General features: G+C 41.6%; 1 protein-coding gene across 2 annotated transcripts in view; it reads right to left on the reverse strand.

The window, feature by feature from the left end:
* SPOCK3 (SPARC (osteonectin), cwcv and kazal like domains proteoglycan 3) overlaps positions 1 to 16559 on the reverse strand; it is a 489251-nt gene that overhangs the window by 116888 nt on the left and 355804 nt on the right. For both annotated transcript variants that reach the window (XM_044285920.1, XM_044285986.1), the window contains exon 5: positions 13490 to 13616. In XM_044285920.1, the coding sequence (XP_044141855.1) occupies positions 13490 to 13616 (127 nt within the window). The remainder of the gene's footprint in view (positions 1 to 13489; positions 13617 to 16559) is intronic.

Raw genomic sequence — 16559 nt, forward strand, 5'->3', positions numbered from 1 at the left:
CAGGAATCCACCCTCGGAGCCAATTGGGAATGACTGGCTGGAAACCCTACGAAATGATCCCTCTTCCTCCTCCTCCTGTGCCACATCCTCTTCCATCATCGCCAGGAGCGTTTTTTCAAGGAGGCATAGAAGTGGGATAGTAACGCTGAGAACGGCGTTATCAGCACTGGCCATGTTGGTGGATTAATGGAAACAGTGCAACAAGGAACACAGGTCTCGCATGGAGGCCCAGTCATTGGTGGTGAAGTGGTGCTGTTCCGCCGAGCGACTCACCCGTGCGTGCTGCAGCTGAAACTCCACTATCGCCAGCTGCTGCTCGCACAGTCTGGCCAGCATGTGCAAGGTGGAGTTCCACCTTGTGGGCACGTCGCATATGAGGCGGTGAGCGGGAAGGCCGAAGTTACGCTGCAGCGCTGACAGGCGAGCAGCAGCAGGGTGAGAACGCCGAAAGTGCGCACAGGCGGCCCGCAATTTAGGCCCGACCAAATTCAGGTTCTGTCGCCTACTCGCACCTGAGGAAGGGGTTTCACTTGTGCGTGTAGCTGGCACAGATCGACCACGTCCTCTCCCTGCAACAGGAGCTCCACCAACAGCACCACGACCTGGGCCACATCCCTTATTTGACGCTTTCCTCATATTTCTCGAATTTAGGATCTTGCCCTAAATGGGCGTTTACTTAATAGTAGAGTAGAATAACAGTATGTAAAGAGTGTATCTCACACGGCCTGACCCACTGTAGGCCTCAATTAAAGATTTCCTTGCCAAAAATGGCTGTATTTCAAATGCCTAAATCAAACCCCTGTATGCAAAGGGTGTATCTCACACGGCCTGACCCACTGTAGGCCTGAATTAAAGATTTCTTTGCCCAAAATGTCTGTATTTCAAATGCCTGAATCAACCCCCTGTATGTAAAGGGTGTATCTCACATGGCCTGAACCAAACTAGGCCTGAATTAAAGATTTCTTTGCCCAAAATAGCTGTATTTCAAATGCCTGAATCAAACCCCTTCATTTAAAAGGTGTATCTCACACGGCCTGACCCACTGTAGGCCTGAATTAAAGATTTCTTTGCCCAAAATGGCTGTATTTCAAATGCCTGAATCAAACCCCTTTATTTAAAAGGTGTATCTCACACGGCCTGACCCACTGTAGGCCTCAATTAAAGATTTCTTTGCCCAAGATGGCTGTATTTCAAATGCCTGAATCCAACCCCTGTATGTAAAGGGTGTATCTCACACGGCCTGGACCATACTAGGCCTCAATTAAAGATTTATTTGCCCAAAATGGCTGTATTTCAAATGCCTGAATCAAACCCCTGTATTTAAAGGATGTATCTCACACGGCCTGACCCACTGTAGGCCTGAATTAAAGATTTCTTTGCCCAAAATGTCTGTATTTCAAATGCCTAAATCAAACCCCTGTATGTAAAGGGTGTATCTCAAACAGCCTGACCCACTGTAGGCCTCAATTAAAAATGTATTTGCCCAAAATGGCTGTATTTCAAATGCCTGAATCAAACTCCAGTATGTAAAGGGTGTATCTCACACGGCCTGAACCAGACTAGGCCTGAATTAAAGATTTTTTTGGCCAAAATGGCTGAATTTCAAATGCCTGAATCAAACCCCTGTATTTAAAGAGTGTATCTCACATGGCCTGACCCACTGTAGGCCTCAATTAAAGATTTCTTTGCCCAAAATGGCTGTATTGTAAATGCCTGAATCAAACCCCTGTATGGAAAGGGCGTATCTCACAAGGCCTGATCCACAGTAGGCCTGAATTAAAGATTGGTGCACCCAAATGTATTAAGGGTGTATCTCACAATGACATATGCAGCAAAGGCTGCCAAATAAACTTTTTTTGCCCAAATGGGTGTTTGTTTTACTCAATATGGCAGCAGTATATAACCCAGTAATTTCAAACGTGCTAATGCTGCAAGGCCTGAAATATTGTGTATTTTGACCCAAAAAGGGTGTTTTATTAATGAAAGAATATAAGCCCTATATATACAGGGTGTATTTTACACGGCCTGACCCACAGTAGGCCTGAATTAAAGATTGGTGCACCAAATGGCAGTATTTCAAATCTCTGAGAGTAACCCAAATGTATTAGGGTGTATCTCACAATGACATCTGCATCAAAGGCTGCCAACTAAATTTTTTTTGCCCAAACAAGTGTTTGTTTAACAACTGAATTTGACAGCAGTATATAAGCCTGTAATTTCACACGTGCTGATGCTGCACTTCCTGAAAATAGTGTTTTTTGACAAAAAAGTGTGTTTTTAAAACCCCAGAAAATGATAGGTGTATTTCTAGATTAATCCAGATGTTGTATATTGCCAAAAAATGACGTGCAGCGCTACGTGACTCCAGCTTATATAGAGGCTGGGTCACATGCTACACTGGCCAATCACAGCCATGCCATTAGTAGGTATGGCTGTGATGGCTTCTAAGGTCAGACAGTTAACCGCTTGTTGATTGGCTGCTCTGCAGCCTTTCAAAAAGCGCCAAGAAAGCGCCGAACACCAAACCCAAACTTTTACTTAAAAGTTTGGGTTCGGGTCCGGGGTCCAAAAATCCTAAAGTTCGGGTTTTCTCAACCCTACTGTAGTTCTGTTGACATCTATGTGGAATCAGATGACGACAATGTAAAATTAGTGCGCTTCTTCTTGGCAATAACATCGACCTGGAAGTCTGAGTTCATACTTGAGTTATTTGGTCATTTTTGCCCCCGAGACTGCCCAAATAAGTGAAGTGTGCAGTGATTCTAAGAGCGACGCCTGTCATCTGCATGTCATGCTGACTCACAGTATTATTTCATTACCAAAGCTGTTTTACACCACTATAAAGGCTCTCTGCAGCCAGGAAATAGCTGTTTTTTTAATGAAAATTGCAGCAAATATATTCGGATCGAACCAACTTTTTCCCAAAAAATTCAGCTCATCTCTAATGACCACCTCCTTGAGTTAAAACCCAGAATGAGCAGCAATTTAAAGAGAGTGTGACATCATGTTTTTAAGTTATTTTTAATTTTCCATGTCAATATCTGTATTTAAACAAAAACCATAAAATCCTGCAGTTTACACACTGGCCACTAAGCCTAATAATAGTTTGCCATTTCTTGGTCTGTATAGATCACTTTACTGCAATTACCTGCTTATTTGTCATTCTAATCCTGCCTATAATGATATCAACTCTGAGTATAGATGAGACAGGATTCATCATTCACAATAGGTAATTGCCAAGGCCTATCAGATCTTTTCTTTTACAATGACCTCGGCACAGAGTATGTCTAGAAAACACTCCCATAGAACAGTCCATTGTGTCTATGGCACATGGAACCGTTGTAAAGCAATTTTCATAATGGTTTTGAAATGCTGTTAAAAACAGCCTAGGCAAGATGGCTGCTCCCATCATTATGTTCAGCAAATAGAATGACTAAATCTGCAATCAGAAAATTAAAAATTTTACAAAAAAGGCTATGAGTTGATATCTAGTTTCAACAGGCAGATAACATTTTTGGTGACAGATTTCCTAAGAATCTTTTTCCATAAAACTATATATCACTATATATCAATCAGCTCAGCTTATGCTGCTCTGTAAAATGATACCTTCAACTCCCTATCGCTATAATATAAAATTGCTTCATAAACATGTTAATATAATGCTCCAAAAACTAGGCAATATTTGTAAATATCTTTTGGAAACAACTGTCCAAAACACATCAATTAGTAATGAAATGACCAAATGTAATTTTTTGTTGGGATGCTCACCCCATCCCAAGATGAAGCAAGTAAAAAAGCATTGTTGCTCAGAAACTGGGTACAAAAATACTAATCAATAGGAATGGTTACCAAGGGCAGATTCCCAGCTCCAGGGGAAGAATAAATCATAGTTCGATAAAATGTTAAAGGGATTTTCCAGTTACACAAAAAACACCAGCATTAAAACTTCCTGCATTATATAAATCAAATGATGAAGTTCTGAGTTCATTTTGACTCCTATAGCATAATTGTAATCTGTAACCTGAACCCTGTGCTTACATCTTGATGCAAGTTTCACGAGGAGTGTCTATAGCAGGGTGTCAGGGTGGGGAGTTACAATATAGGTTGGCGGGATATGCCACTAGGCCTGGAAACAGGAATAAAGGGACATGGACACCTTCTAACACATCCCTAAATCCTAGCCCTGACCTCCTAACTGTATGAGTGAACCCTTATGGTGGGAGGGCTCATACCCAAAACCTTGGGCCCTACTAACCCTAGAGATCCCTAGTAATAATGTCATGGCTAGGATGAACCGGAGTCTCCAGCAGGCCTAGCAACAAGAAAGGAGCAGACAGTAGCATAAACCAGATTGGCAGGGAAGCACCCAGTGCAAACAACACACACAGGAACAACAGCATTTATCTGCCACAACAACTGGATGAAACAACTACTGACTAGTGGTTTCCCCTCTGGGAAACCCTGGAGCCCACTTCTACAGGCAGGTGGTCAATGCGGTTCCCCCTTTCAAGGTACCCAGGAGCCCCCTCACCGGAGGCACAACACACAGGGAAATGCCTTACATACATGCTGGACGAACAACACCAAAAGACCAGACATGAAACTACAACAAGATGTACACCACACTCTGAACATAAACCCACACAAAACATCAGCACAGGTAAGGTAGGAAACATGTAGGATACATAAGGGATGACAATCTATGTTCAACAAGGTGGCCGTCAAACTGGACAGATGGTAAGGTCCAGGTTGGCAGCATAACTTCAGCCCTACAAGAAGCTGACATCCCACTAACATCAGGCTCAAAGCCCAAGTGCTATAAGAGCCCACACCCAGCTCCACCTAGCTCACACTTTAATCCCATACCCACTAGAATGGGAATGGACAACAACCTTAAAGGGGAATTGTGTAAACATGCTAAAAACTAAACGTTGCCACCGGCAACAAGCATGCACGGCTAAAGTGTCACGGTCAACTACCACCAGATCATGACACAGCGGTGGCCAACCTGCGGCTCTTGAGCTGCATGCGGCTCTTTGCTTCTTCAAGTGCGGCTCTAGCTGTGGAGCCGAGAAGCAGTCAGACCGGCTCACTCTCCACCCTATACTCAGATCTCTTTTCCTGATTGGGCACTGTTGCTACTTTGCAGCTCCAGCTTACTCTCCACGACGTCCTGATGAACACAGTGTGAAAACTTTTTGTGTCTGTAAGGTTGGCCACCCCGGTCTATAGCATCAGGCCTCTGCTTCTCCTTCCCCTCTCAGCCTGAACATCACAGATCCAAGCTTTCCTGAAGCCCTGCTGGAAAAACTCCACCCTAAGACACAGCATCTTTGCTGCAAAGAGGGATGGACTTCTTTGCAGTGAATCTTCATGCTACACTAACGCAGAGTAATTTCTGATGGATGGTGGTTACACTCAACCAGAGTACTCTCAAATCTACAGTAAGAATATGTTAACAGGAGGTCAGAAGATGTACCAGGGGTGATGAGAATAACAAAGTCCAAAGCAAGCTAGGATCAGAGCTATAGAACCACAACTATCAGCAAACCAAGGACAGAGATAGTAACAAGAATTTGTACAAGGCAGCATCAAAGCTGTGAAACAGGTCTCAGGTTACTTTCACATATACATTTTCCTTTCAGGTTTTGAGATCTGGCAGAGGATCTCAAAACCAGAGGAAAACGCTTCAGTTCAATTTAATTCTAAAACTGAACAAATCGGATCCGGCACTAACAACATTGTAAGTCAATAGTGTCAGATCCGTTTTTTACCTGTCCAGAAAAACTAGATCCAGCACCATTGGCTTACATTGTTTTTGGTGCCGGATGCAGCTTATTCAGTTTCGCAAACCAGACACAAAACGTAGTTTGCTGCTTTTTTGTGTCCGACCACAGAATCCAATGAACCGGACCAAAATTAATTCTGGTGCACGCCGTTCCGGTTTGTTCCCCATTGACAATGAATAGGGACAAAACTGAAGCGTTTTCCTTTGCTTTTGAGATCCTCTGCCGGGTCTCAAAACCTGAAGGGAAAACACAGATGTGAAAGTAACCTTAGCAATCCAGAGTAATAAGCAGGTCAGAGAGTCAGGAACAATAAGTCACTCAAGAAACAGAGCTTGGGCTCAACAGAGACACAAGCATATCACACCTAAAAGGCAATGTTTACAGACCACAAAGTAGCTTTAAACTGGTCACTATGGAAATCATCTTTAGGTGCTGACTGCCTTGGTAATACAGTACCACAGTGCACTGGGGCTTGAGTGGCATCTGGTGCAGGCAGGAGAAGTAGAAGAGCCAGCCTAGATGCTGGACACGGGGGTAACACTGTTGCATTACACAAACATAAAACTTTCTTATTAAGATTAGAGAACATATAATGAAATGAATAGTATGTGTAAAGAAGTAATAATTAAAAATGCTAGGAACTGTCCTTGGCTTCTCTCTGTGGTGCCCTGCTGTCACTGACAGCAGGTTCCCCCAGCACAGCAGCTGCACGATTAAACAACCTTCCATAGGACGTTTATAGTCAGTGGGTGGTCGTGAAGTGGTTAAGGATGAATTTTTCCTGCAACCTAGTCATTTACGTGTCAATGAAAGCATTTTACATTTACAAAAGCTAACAAATATATCAAGCATAATTTACCTGGAAACTGTAATATTATATCATATGATTAACAACATTTACAAACATATATTCATAGATGCCGCTTTATAGTCCAAGAAAACATCATAATGCAAGAGCTGAAGTTACAAGGCAGAGTCAATTTTCTTCTAATGCCATCTGTTTGCTGGAGTCTTTCAAATTGTTGCTAAAATGTAGCCTTCAGAAAAATCAGTTCTACTTTCTCTCTTGCGTGAGAAGTGAGAAGAAAACTTTCTTTTAGGCAACTGTTATAAATAAAAGCCTCAAATGTTTTCTAAATAAGAATAACAGCACAGCTGTAGGATCACAGCGTATCAAAAACAGCCATATGGAATGCCCGTCTCACAGCCGTCGATGTGTTCACATTCTACTGCACATACCGATGGAAAGGTTGTGTTCCAAAACATTGTGAACAAAACAGTTTACAAAGCTTTGTTTAGTCCTTCTGCTTTATTTGGCCATTATATAATGTGGTAATTTAGGTAGTCCAGTATTATATTACTATTAGATACCATATGTATCTATTGCAAAATGAGATTGTGAACAGATATTTACATACAGTATATGATCTGTATACTGTTGATTTTTATGTGCAATATTAAGCAGATGTTCACAGCATTCTCCTATTTATAGTCCTGCTACTGAATTCGTTACGTCCATTATTAGTTTAATGTATTGAATATATTCCATTTGCATGCTATAAAATATAGCTGTACATTCTCTCTACGTCCCTTCGTGGTGCCTTCAGCAGTTCAGCCTGATCAAGAGCTTTGACAGACTCTCTATTAAGGGGGTTCTCTGGGTGACAGATATCAATAACCTATTCTCAAGATAGGTCATCAGTTTTGAATTGGTGGGGGGTCATCCATGGATGTGCAGTACACTTGTTTTTGGCCCTGTCGAGATTTGGGTCTGTATTGTGCGTGTGCCAATATATGAATCAATGGCGCATGTGTAAGAAGAACTTTATTAGTATAGGTCTCTTTGCTGATAAGTAAAATTTATTTTCTGTTTTGTATTTCTATCCTTATGTATCATTTGCTGCTTTAAACCCATTGGTTAGCATTTAAAATATATTGGCCCAATAGAGTAATCTAGTCAAGGCTTTCTTTGGCTGTTTGATGCATATTCGGTTGGGGGGCATATCGGCTCGTGCACAATACAGCTCCAAATCTCGGCAGAGCCAAAAACAAGTGTACTGCACATCCATGGATGAGCCCCACCAATCCGATACTGATGATGACATATATATATATATATATATATATATATATATCTACAGGGTGGGCCATTTATAAGGATACACCTTAATAAAATGGGAATGGTTGGTGATATTAACTTCCTGTTTGTGGCACATTAGTATATGTAAGGGGGGAAACTTTTCAAGATGGGTGGTGACCATGGCGGCCATTTTGAAGACGGACATTTTGAATCCAACTTTAGATGATGTGTTTCCCTCTTTATTCACTGAAGCTGGCACGTTCCCTGAGTTTTTCCAGCAAGATGGTGCACCACCACATTATGGGTGTCAGGTCCGAGCATTCCTTGATGAACAGTTTCCTGGAAAGTGGATTGGTCGTCGTGGGCCAGTTAAATGGCCCCCAAGGTCTCCCGATCTGACCCCCTTAGACTTTTATCTTTGGTGTCATCTGAAGGCAATTGTCTATGCTGTGAAGATACGAGATGTGCAGCACCTGAAACTACGGATACTGGAAGCCTGTGCAAGCATTTCTCCTGCGGTGTTGCTATCAGTGTGTGAAGAGTAGGAGAAGAGGGTTGCATTGACAATCCAACACAATGGGCAGCACATTGAACACATTTTATAAGTGGTCAGAAATGTGTAAATAACTCATGAAAGAATAAAGTTACGTTAGAACCAGTCACATGACACTCTTCCTATTGAAAAAACTAAAGTTGGATTCAAAATGGCTGACTTCAAAATGGCCGCCATGGTCACCACCCATCTTGAAAAGTTTCCCCCCTCACATATACTAATGTGCCACAAACAGGAAGTTAATATCACCAACCATTCCCATTTTATTAAAGTGTATCCATATTAATGGCCCACCCTGTACATTGTGGGGATTCGCTCTGGTAGTTTGGATTAGCGGGTGCAGCACAGAGGCAAAGTACAAGTTCTTGGTTCAAAACATCAGTCTTTATTCACACGTGAAAGCAAAAACCAAAACGCAAATTGCTTGGTGATCGTTCACACACATGAAAGGTTCATATACAAAACAGTCACCTTTCCACCTGGGTGTTACTTCCCACCCTATTGGAAGTTCTGCTTTGTCAAGTCCACAGGCAGGCGTTAGGCGAAATGTTCACCCTCACAGGGGTCTGAGCCCTCCAGCCCGGCTCAAGCTGCAGATCCCAACACAGCGCTCAGATCACAGCACACAGGCCTTATGAGCTGCACTGTCAGATGGAGGTAATCCTCTCCACCTGGCAGTGCTGGCTGGTTTTTATGCCTGGCAAAACCCGGCCTAGAACATGGGGAGTAGTCACCCACCCAGCCCCTTGACTACTCCCAGTAAGAGCCGTCCCGGATCAGCTATTACAGCCATACTAAGTATTAAGGTGTCAAACAGCAACTGCTGCTGACACATGAAAACCAGCTCTTACTCCACCGAAGCCAGGAACCTCGGTGACACGTACCTATCATCCACAATGATTCCTTGTACATATATATATTAAAGAAAAAGTAACAGCAGCACTCTCTAGGTATGCCAGGTGCAAATCCCACAATGGTTCCTGGACATGGAATGATGAATTGAAACACAAAAATCAAGGCAGCACTCCAGTCTTCAAGTGAAAAGGTGAATTTTTATTACACCCAACAGCAATGCAGCATTTCAGCTCTCTCAATGGAGCCTTTGTAAAATATATCATATTATCACATATCAAATTAGGTCCATACATTTGGTAGTGTAATTGTGCGAGAATGTATGTACACTTAATAGTGTAGACCCTTGACTACAGCGTAATCTGCACTGCCCTGATGGCAGCTCTGGAGCAGCACCATGGAAGATGATTACTGTTATGGCAGTCAGTGTTTCACCACAGTGTCAATCAACTTATTTGACTTTGGACTACTCCTGAGGGCATTATATTGTTTTTCACCATTTAACTCCTTTACAGGGATCTGAACTTTGTGGCAGGGGAATCACCAGGCCAGTTCCTCCTGGCTCAGTCTTTGTATAAGTGACAGCGGACTCACAGGGATCAGAGACACCGATGCAGGGCACCGAGGGAACAGGCAAAATTGTAGTCAGGAACAGGCCAAGGTCAGGGCAGGGAGAGTACATGCAATAAAGTAAACGGTTGAAGGTCAGGGTAGGCAGTGGAGGGTTTATATGAAGTCAGACACAGGTCAGGTCAGGCAGTGGAGAGTCAAAATCCAGGAAACGCACAGTGGCAGAAAAGAAAATACCACATTTTTGCAAGAACTAGAAAACTAGAGAACCTATTGCTTGAACATCCTTACACAGGGATCAATGCCTTAAATGCACTGAGGAAGCTAGCCATTGTTTGGAGCAGAGTAGGGTCCATGAGCGCTGGCCTTTTAAGAGCAGAGGGAACATGCACACTTGCCCTATGGGCAGAAAAGGAGAGACCATGACGGCAAACAAGTCGAAGCCTGCATGGAGGGACAGAGCTACCTTGGTAGCTGTGCCTGTCAGAACAGGAGAAACAGGTAGCAGATCCACATCACCGGGACACAGAAAGCTGGGACTGGTGAGTTGAGCATCAGTGGCTGCCAGCCACCTCTGTAGCAATTACTCTAATTACACTAAGTATTAATTAATTAATTAGTTAGTTAATTAATTACCATATAGATGTTACTAAGTTTTAGTGTCCAACCAAATAGTGGTCTTTACAATAATGAAGAAGGTATATGTGTATATTAAAGAAGTGGCATTTATACACTGATACTATTATATTTGTTCTCTCCTTCTATGTAGCTCATCTGGCTAAATAATAGGGAGCACAGAACAAATTTACAGTAAAGGCTGCTTCCTATAGTTGCAGTATGTACACAGGCAACCATAGAAGATTGTGGGAAAAACACAGAAAATAGTGGATTAATTGTATTTTGTTTTTCAGTATTAATTCATTAAAGGGATTTTCTGGAATTTTAATAGGTCATTACTATCAGATGGTGGGGGCTTGATACTCTGCACCCCTCCCGATCAGCAGTTTGAAGAGAAGGCTGCACTAGTGCAGGTGCAGCCTTCTCTTCATCGTTTACCTGCTCGTCATCGACATCGCGGCGGTGACAGGTGTAATTACAAGAACCCATCCCATTCACTTCTATAGAATGGCTCCTTCCTATTCAAGTGTATAGGATACCCACTTCACGCAAGTTATTTAGTATACTCAGAATAAAAAAAAAATAGATCAAACACATCACATAAGTCTCAATTTTTGAGTTGGGTGTGTACCTCAGACATATGTAATGCATTTGATCTCTTTTTTAATTCTGTGAGAATAATAAATAACTTGTGTGGAGTGCATATCCTGGTGGTATTTCACTATGTCCGCAGCCTGTGTCATGTATTCTCTTGGATAGTATGGATTACATGTGGACCATTTGTCAACTGTGGTAAAATCCTGTGGATTCAGCTGCACATTCAGAAGTTCAGCACACTGGAGAGACTGTGATCCTCTTACTGGTGATCCCAGCAGAAATATATGATAAGTACTACATTTCTAACCCCTTGAATTGCACAGTCCTAGAGGTAACAGGGTTACAACTACAATTCAATGGTAAACAATGGAGCCAAGATCAGGAATGAAACTTAGTTCAGTTAATTAGCAGAGACTCTAGTGACCCAGCCTCTGCATTGCTGGCCTGAGGGCTTGACCCCCATCACCTAGGCCACCACATTGCTGACAGAATGCAGAAGAAGGATAGCTGACCCAACCAGATCCCCAACACAGATAGAGATTAGAACTGTTTCAGAACACCTTCCCAACCACTATATGGCCATATTTAACCCGTCCTGCATGTGCCTGCCACCTAGTAGATGCCAGAAAAAGATGTATTTAAAAGTAACTTCACACTAAAAGATGCACTGAACTTTAATCCTTTTTTTCAGTGCATCTCATATCATGGTAATTAATTAACAAATTAAAGGGGTTGTCTCACCTAGTTAGTTTCACGCTCCGTTGTGGCTTAGAGGGCTTTGATTCCCTGCTTGTTGGGGGTGGAGCTGAGCACTGACGAGGCGGCGGTGGAAATGACTGCACATGCACAACAATATGTGCGCGCTTGCTCTTTTGAAACCTGGCCAACAGAGCAGCTGGCTGAGCTGCATGGCCACCACTGAGAAAATTACAGTGGTGGCATTAACCTCTAGAAATGAGCATGAAATTTGGGGCTCTTTGCAGGAGAAGACAAAGCAACACTGGTATAACATAAAAATGAACTACAAGGAAGAAAGGATCCTAGGACTATAAGGAACAGATTAAATATTAATTACTGAGGTGAGACAACCGCTTTAACAAAGTTACTGACTACAAAGCAAATAAATTACATTATTGTGACGATATTCTGTGGTGAAATGTCCTATGCTGGGAATCTTTGGCCATGCTGTACTAGATAGGAGCTGGGGAGAGCTGTACAAACGTATCTTTTGTGGAGCTTTTCTCCGCTTTTCATCTGGAGTAGTGAGACTATGAACTTTTATTCAGCCAGCTTCTGGTCCCTGAAGTGCTCTGGATGTGGAGCTTAATTGTGAAGTGCTCTCTGCATTAAACTTTTTTACAGCCCCTCTTCTTTGATCTGCAAGTGAGAGCTGTTGCATTCAACTAGATTGCAGAGTGCTCTTCACAGTGAAGTCCCATCCTGGGCATATGAGAGAGCAGAATCTGGGAAAATAAAAGTTCATAGTCTCACTACTCCTGATAAGAAGAGCCCTACAAAAGGTACATTTGTACTGCTCTTCTCAGTAGCTACCTAGTGATTTCAGCAGATTAGCCTCGTGAAAAGTGCTGATGGACTCTCTTTAAAGGGGTTTGTATCATCTCAAGCACTGGGGAAATATCACTAGCATATGCCACTAGTGTCTGATAAGTGTGGGACCCCTGGGACCTGCACCTATCTCTAGAACAGAGCCTGCAAAGTGAAGGATAATAGCTGAGTGCTGTCTTGGCTATTTCCGTAAGCCCCATAAAAGTGAATGCTTGTGTGTTGTACTTCCTATTCATTTCTATGAGGCTTCCAAAAAATGTTGACACTCCCATACAAGGTAATGGAGAGAGGCTGCTTTCACTTTGAAGGCTCCATTTTAGAGAAAGTTGCGGGTCCCACCCCTGGTCCTAGTGATAGGCCACCAATGCTTGAGATGATACAACCCTTTTAAAGGGGTTATCTGGACTACAGATACTGATAACCTCTCCTAAGAAAAGGCCATCAATATCAGATTTATATGGGTCATCAACGCATGTGCAGTGCACTTGTTTTTTGCCCTGCCGAGACTCAGGGCTGTACTGTGCATGTGCTGATATGTAAATTAACAGTGTATGTTCAAGAACACAGAGTCAGGGGAGATTACATCACCACTGCCTGGCTCTGTCAATCAAATCAGCTAGGAGCTGGCCACAGAGAGGAAAAAAGCTTTGGGGCAACGAGAGCAACCATAATGCCCTTGTTTGCATATTAATAAAAATGATCATAACTTGAGAATCAGGTAAACTAAAGCAATGTGTCTATGCCCTTAGTTGGACAGGTAGGTCGCTGGTGATGGACTAACTTTAAGACAAACCATGAACTTTCATGAAAATTGTTCTCAAATACTTGGCATGGCATTAACATGTATGATAATTGATTTCGTACCTTAGATAAATATGAATGGCCATCAGATCCACATACAGGATTGGAATAAGCTGCTGGACACTGTTTGCAACTGGAAGAAAGAGGGACACCTCTCCAGTACTTGTAGCTTAATCCAGCTTCTTTCATGCTGTAATAAAATAGCATTGATTACTAATGTCACTGCAGACAAATATTTCAATTAGTTTGACACAGTGTAATAAACATACATTTCTATTAATCAGCGCTCAGCACAATTTACAAGTAAAATCCATAACAGGAATTGATCAATCTGCAAAAGTAACACCAACTTTGATACTGCAAATGTTAACAAAATTATACATCCTTAACTAGTAACTTTTAAGACCAAGCCATTTTGGGATTCAAGATTAAACTAGATTTTCATATTTCATTGCAGTATTATGAACATTCTTTTGTTTTGTATTGGCAGAGATATACAAGAGCTTGTTTTTTGCTGGACTAGCTGTAGTCTATTTGTTAACAACTGGGATTACAGTTTGTATATTAGGGTTCTTCCAAACACAGGTGATGATGTCCTGGCATTTTTGGGACAAAAAAAAAGCCCTAAAAAAGCACATCTGAATTGATCAGTGTTTCTTTAAATAGTTTTTTATGCATTATGAATTTTTTGACCATTGTGTTTTTTTAGCACTTGGAGTTTTTTATAATGGCATTTTTTCATGTCTAGGATTTTACTAGAAGAAAGTATGTGGCCTCCCTGTAATTACACTCCTTCTGTACAGTTGTAAAGGAAAAATCATTGTTAAAAAATTACATGCAAAAATGGCATTAAAATGCTGCACATGCGTTTCGTTTGAAGCAGAAAAAAAATGTTGGCCTATGGGAAAAAAATTACTGAAAAATGAGGAAAAAACATCAATGTTTCTAGTCAAAACACCCATGCAACATGCATGCCGCAATTTTTTTACTTGTATGAAATTAGAGTCAATAGAGACTCTAAGTGTGTGCATTAAAAGTTAACACTGTAACAGCTGAATACAACACTCACTGGATACGTAGATGCATTTGTATAATCTGCATGAATTTATTTAGTCCTAAGAACATCTAGTGTTATGATGAATTAACTGCTAAAAATGGAAAACACTTGACTTAAAATATTTATAATATAAAAATATTAATTAATTTTGGCATTTTAGTAATCTTTATCCACAGTTATTGCCCAATACTATAAAGAAACTGTATACATAATACTGTACACAATAAAGCCTTACGGACTAAATACCAACTTGACCCAGATAGTTATATCACAGTAAAATATAACTTTTAATTGTCATTATTAAAACAGTTTGTGTGAGATAGACAAAAAGGAATTAAAAATAAACTGTTCCCTGTCTTTGATGGCTAATGTGTGTGTGTTTTGTTTTGCCCTTGCAGGGGTGTGCATTCTCGCCACTGAGGTCACTGACTTTCTGATTCAGGGCAGCATTAAATAAGTAACGCCACAACCAAGGTATAAATAACCTCTAAATCATAGTTGACACCTGAAAGAACCAATAAATTCAAGAGACGTCATGTTGGTAAGTGTTTATGCCCCTGTCTTCATCCAATCCCACGACCCGACACACCATCTCAATCATACCCCTTATCCAATCACAGTGTCTGGGGGAGTGGCCATTATGATGTGATGAGAAAAACTTCTTCAGCAACACTCAGTAGTGGACTAATTGAGCATGTGCTGGAACTTAGACATTACCTATGATCTAAACTGCCTAGTGAGCATATCCTGCTCCACAGATAGATGTGCAGGACCATAGCCTGATTTAGGTCCATGTAGGTCCATTGCGCAGATGGTTGCAGTTTGCAGTAAATATCTGAAAGAATTGATAAGAAGAAGACGTGCGGTGTGACAGGTGGGCATGTATGTTTCCACAGGTACCACAGGTACGGAAAGAAATGTAAAAACAAAAAATCTAGAAAACCCCTTTGTCTGGTTGTGTTCCCTACATAAAATCACACACTTATACATGATCCATAATCAACAGGATTACCAGTAACTGCGGACCTTCACACATTTCCACATAATATTGGCATAGATATACCATTACAATAGCAATATAAGCAGATAGCTGTCTGGACTTCTCTAGTCCATGATATCCTGACTATATCGGAAAATACAATAATGGCATCACTAGGTTTCCTATGTGACATCAAAGTGAAGTTTCCAATTATGTACACCACTGTCAGTACCAGGGGCAGACTGACCATTTGGACATTAGAGCAGTGCTTGAAGGCCTATGGGTAGAAGAGGACCGCAACCCCAGAGATAAAAGCTTTGAGGTTTAGAAGTACAGTCTGCAAAAAAATAAAATGCTACTCAAAAGAATTGTCTCATCTTTGCAGAACTGTGGTGATTGTTAAAGGGCCCATGATCCTTACTGCCAACAAAGAAGGGGGGAAAGTTCTAGAAGAGGTGAAGAGTACTTGCAGAAATTTCACAATAAAATAGAAAAGAGTACAAGACAGCTGTGCTTCCTGTTCTAAATAAGTCAAAGCAAAAGCAAGAACATAATGGTAAAAACATACACCAAAAAAAAACTGTATCTGTCTGTATTAGTACAGAAGTATAGTTGCTTTAAATCATTTAGGTTCAGACTCTATCAATATAGACATACAGGATATCATTTACTATCCATAAATATGCCTATATAAGGCTTATTTCTAGCACAGGTTGCAGGACAAAGGTTTTTTGAGTGGGGAAAAAGTGGGGGGAAAATCTCACTGCGTCTTATGGGGCATTATGCAAGCGCTCATTAGTACCGCTGTGCTGTGGCTGCGCATAGCGTGAAGGCGCTTTGTGACTCTGTGCACATCGGATCAAAGCACAGCCACGTCAGGAAGAAGAGAGAACGCTGGCGGTGAGGAGCGGTGGAGTCTGGAGCAGGAGAGGTAAGTGTTTTTTTTTATTTGCTCTGTGGCATGGGGGCTGATAAATGGCTAATTGATATAAGGCCCGGGGGCTGAGTGATATAAGGTGCGGGGGCTGATTGATATATGACATGAGGGCTGATGAATGGCATGAAGGCTGATTGATATGAGGCATGAGAGATGATAA

Source organism: Bufo gargarizans, chromosome 1 (genome assembly GCF_014858855.1).
Source record: "Bufo gargarizans isolate SCDJY-AF-19 chromosome 1, ASM1485885v1, whole genome shotgun sequence".
NCBI classification, from domain to species: domain Eukaryota; kingdom Metazoa; phylum Chordata; class Amphibia; order Anura; family Bufonidae; genus Bufo; species Bufo gargarizans.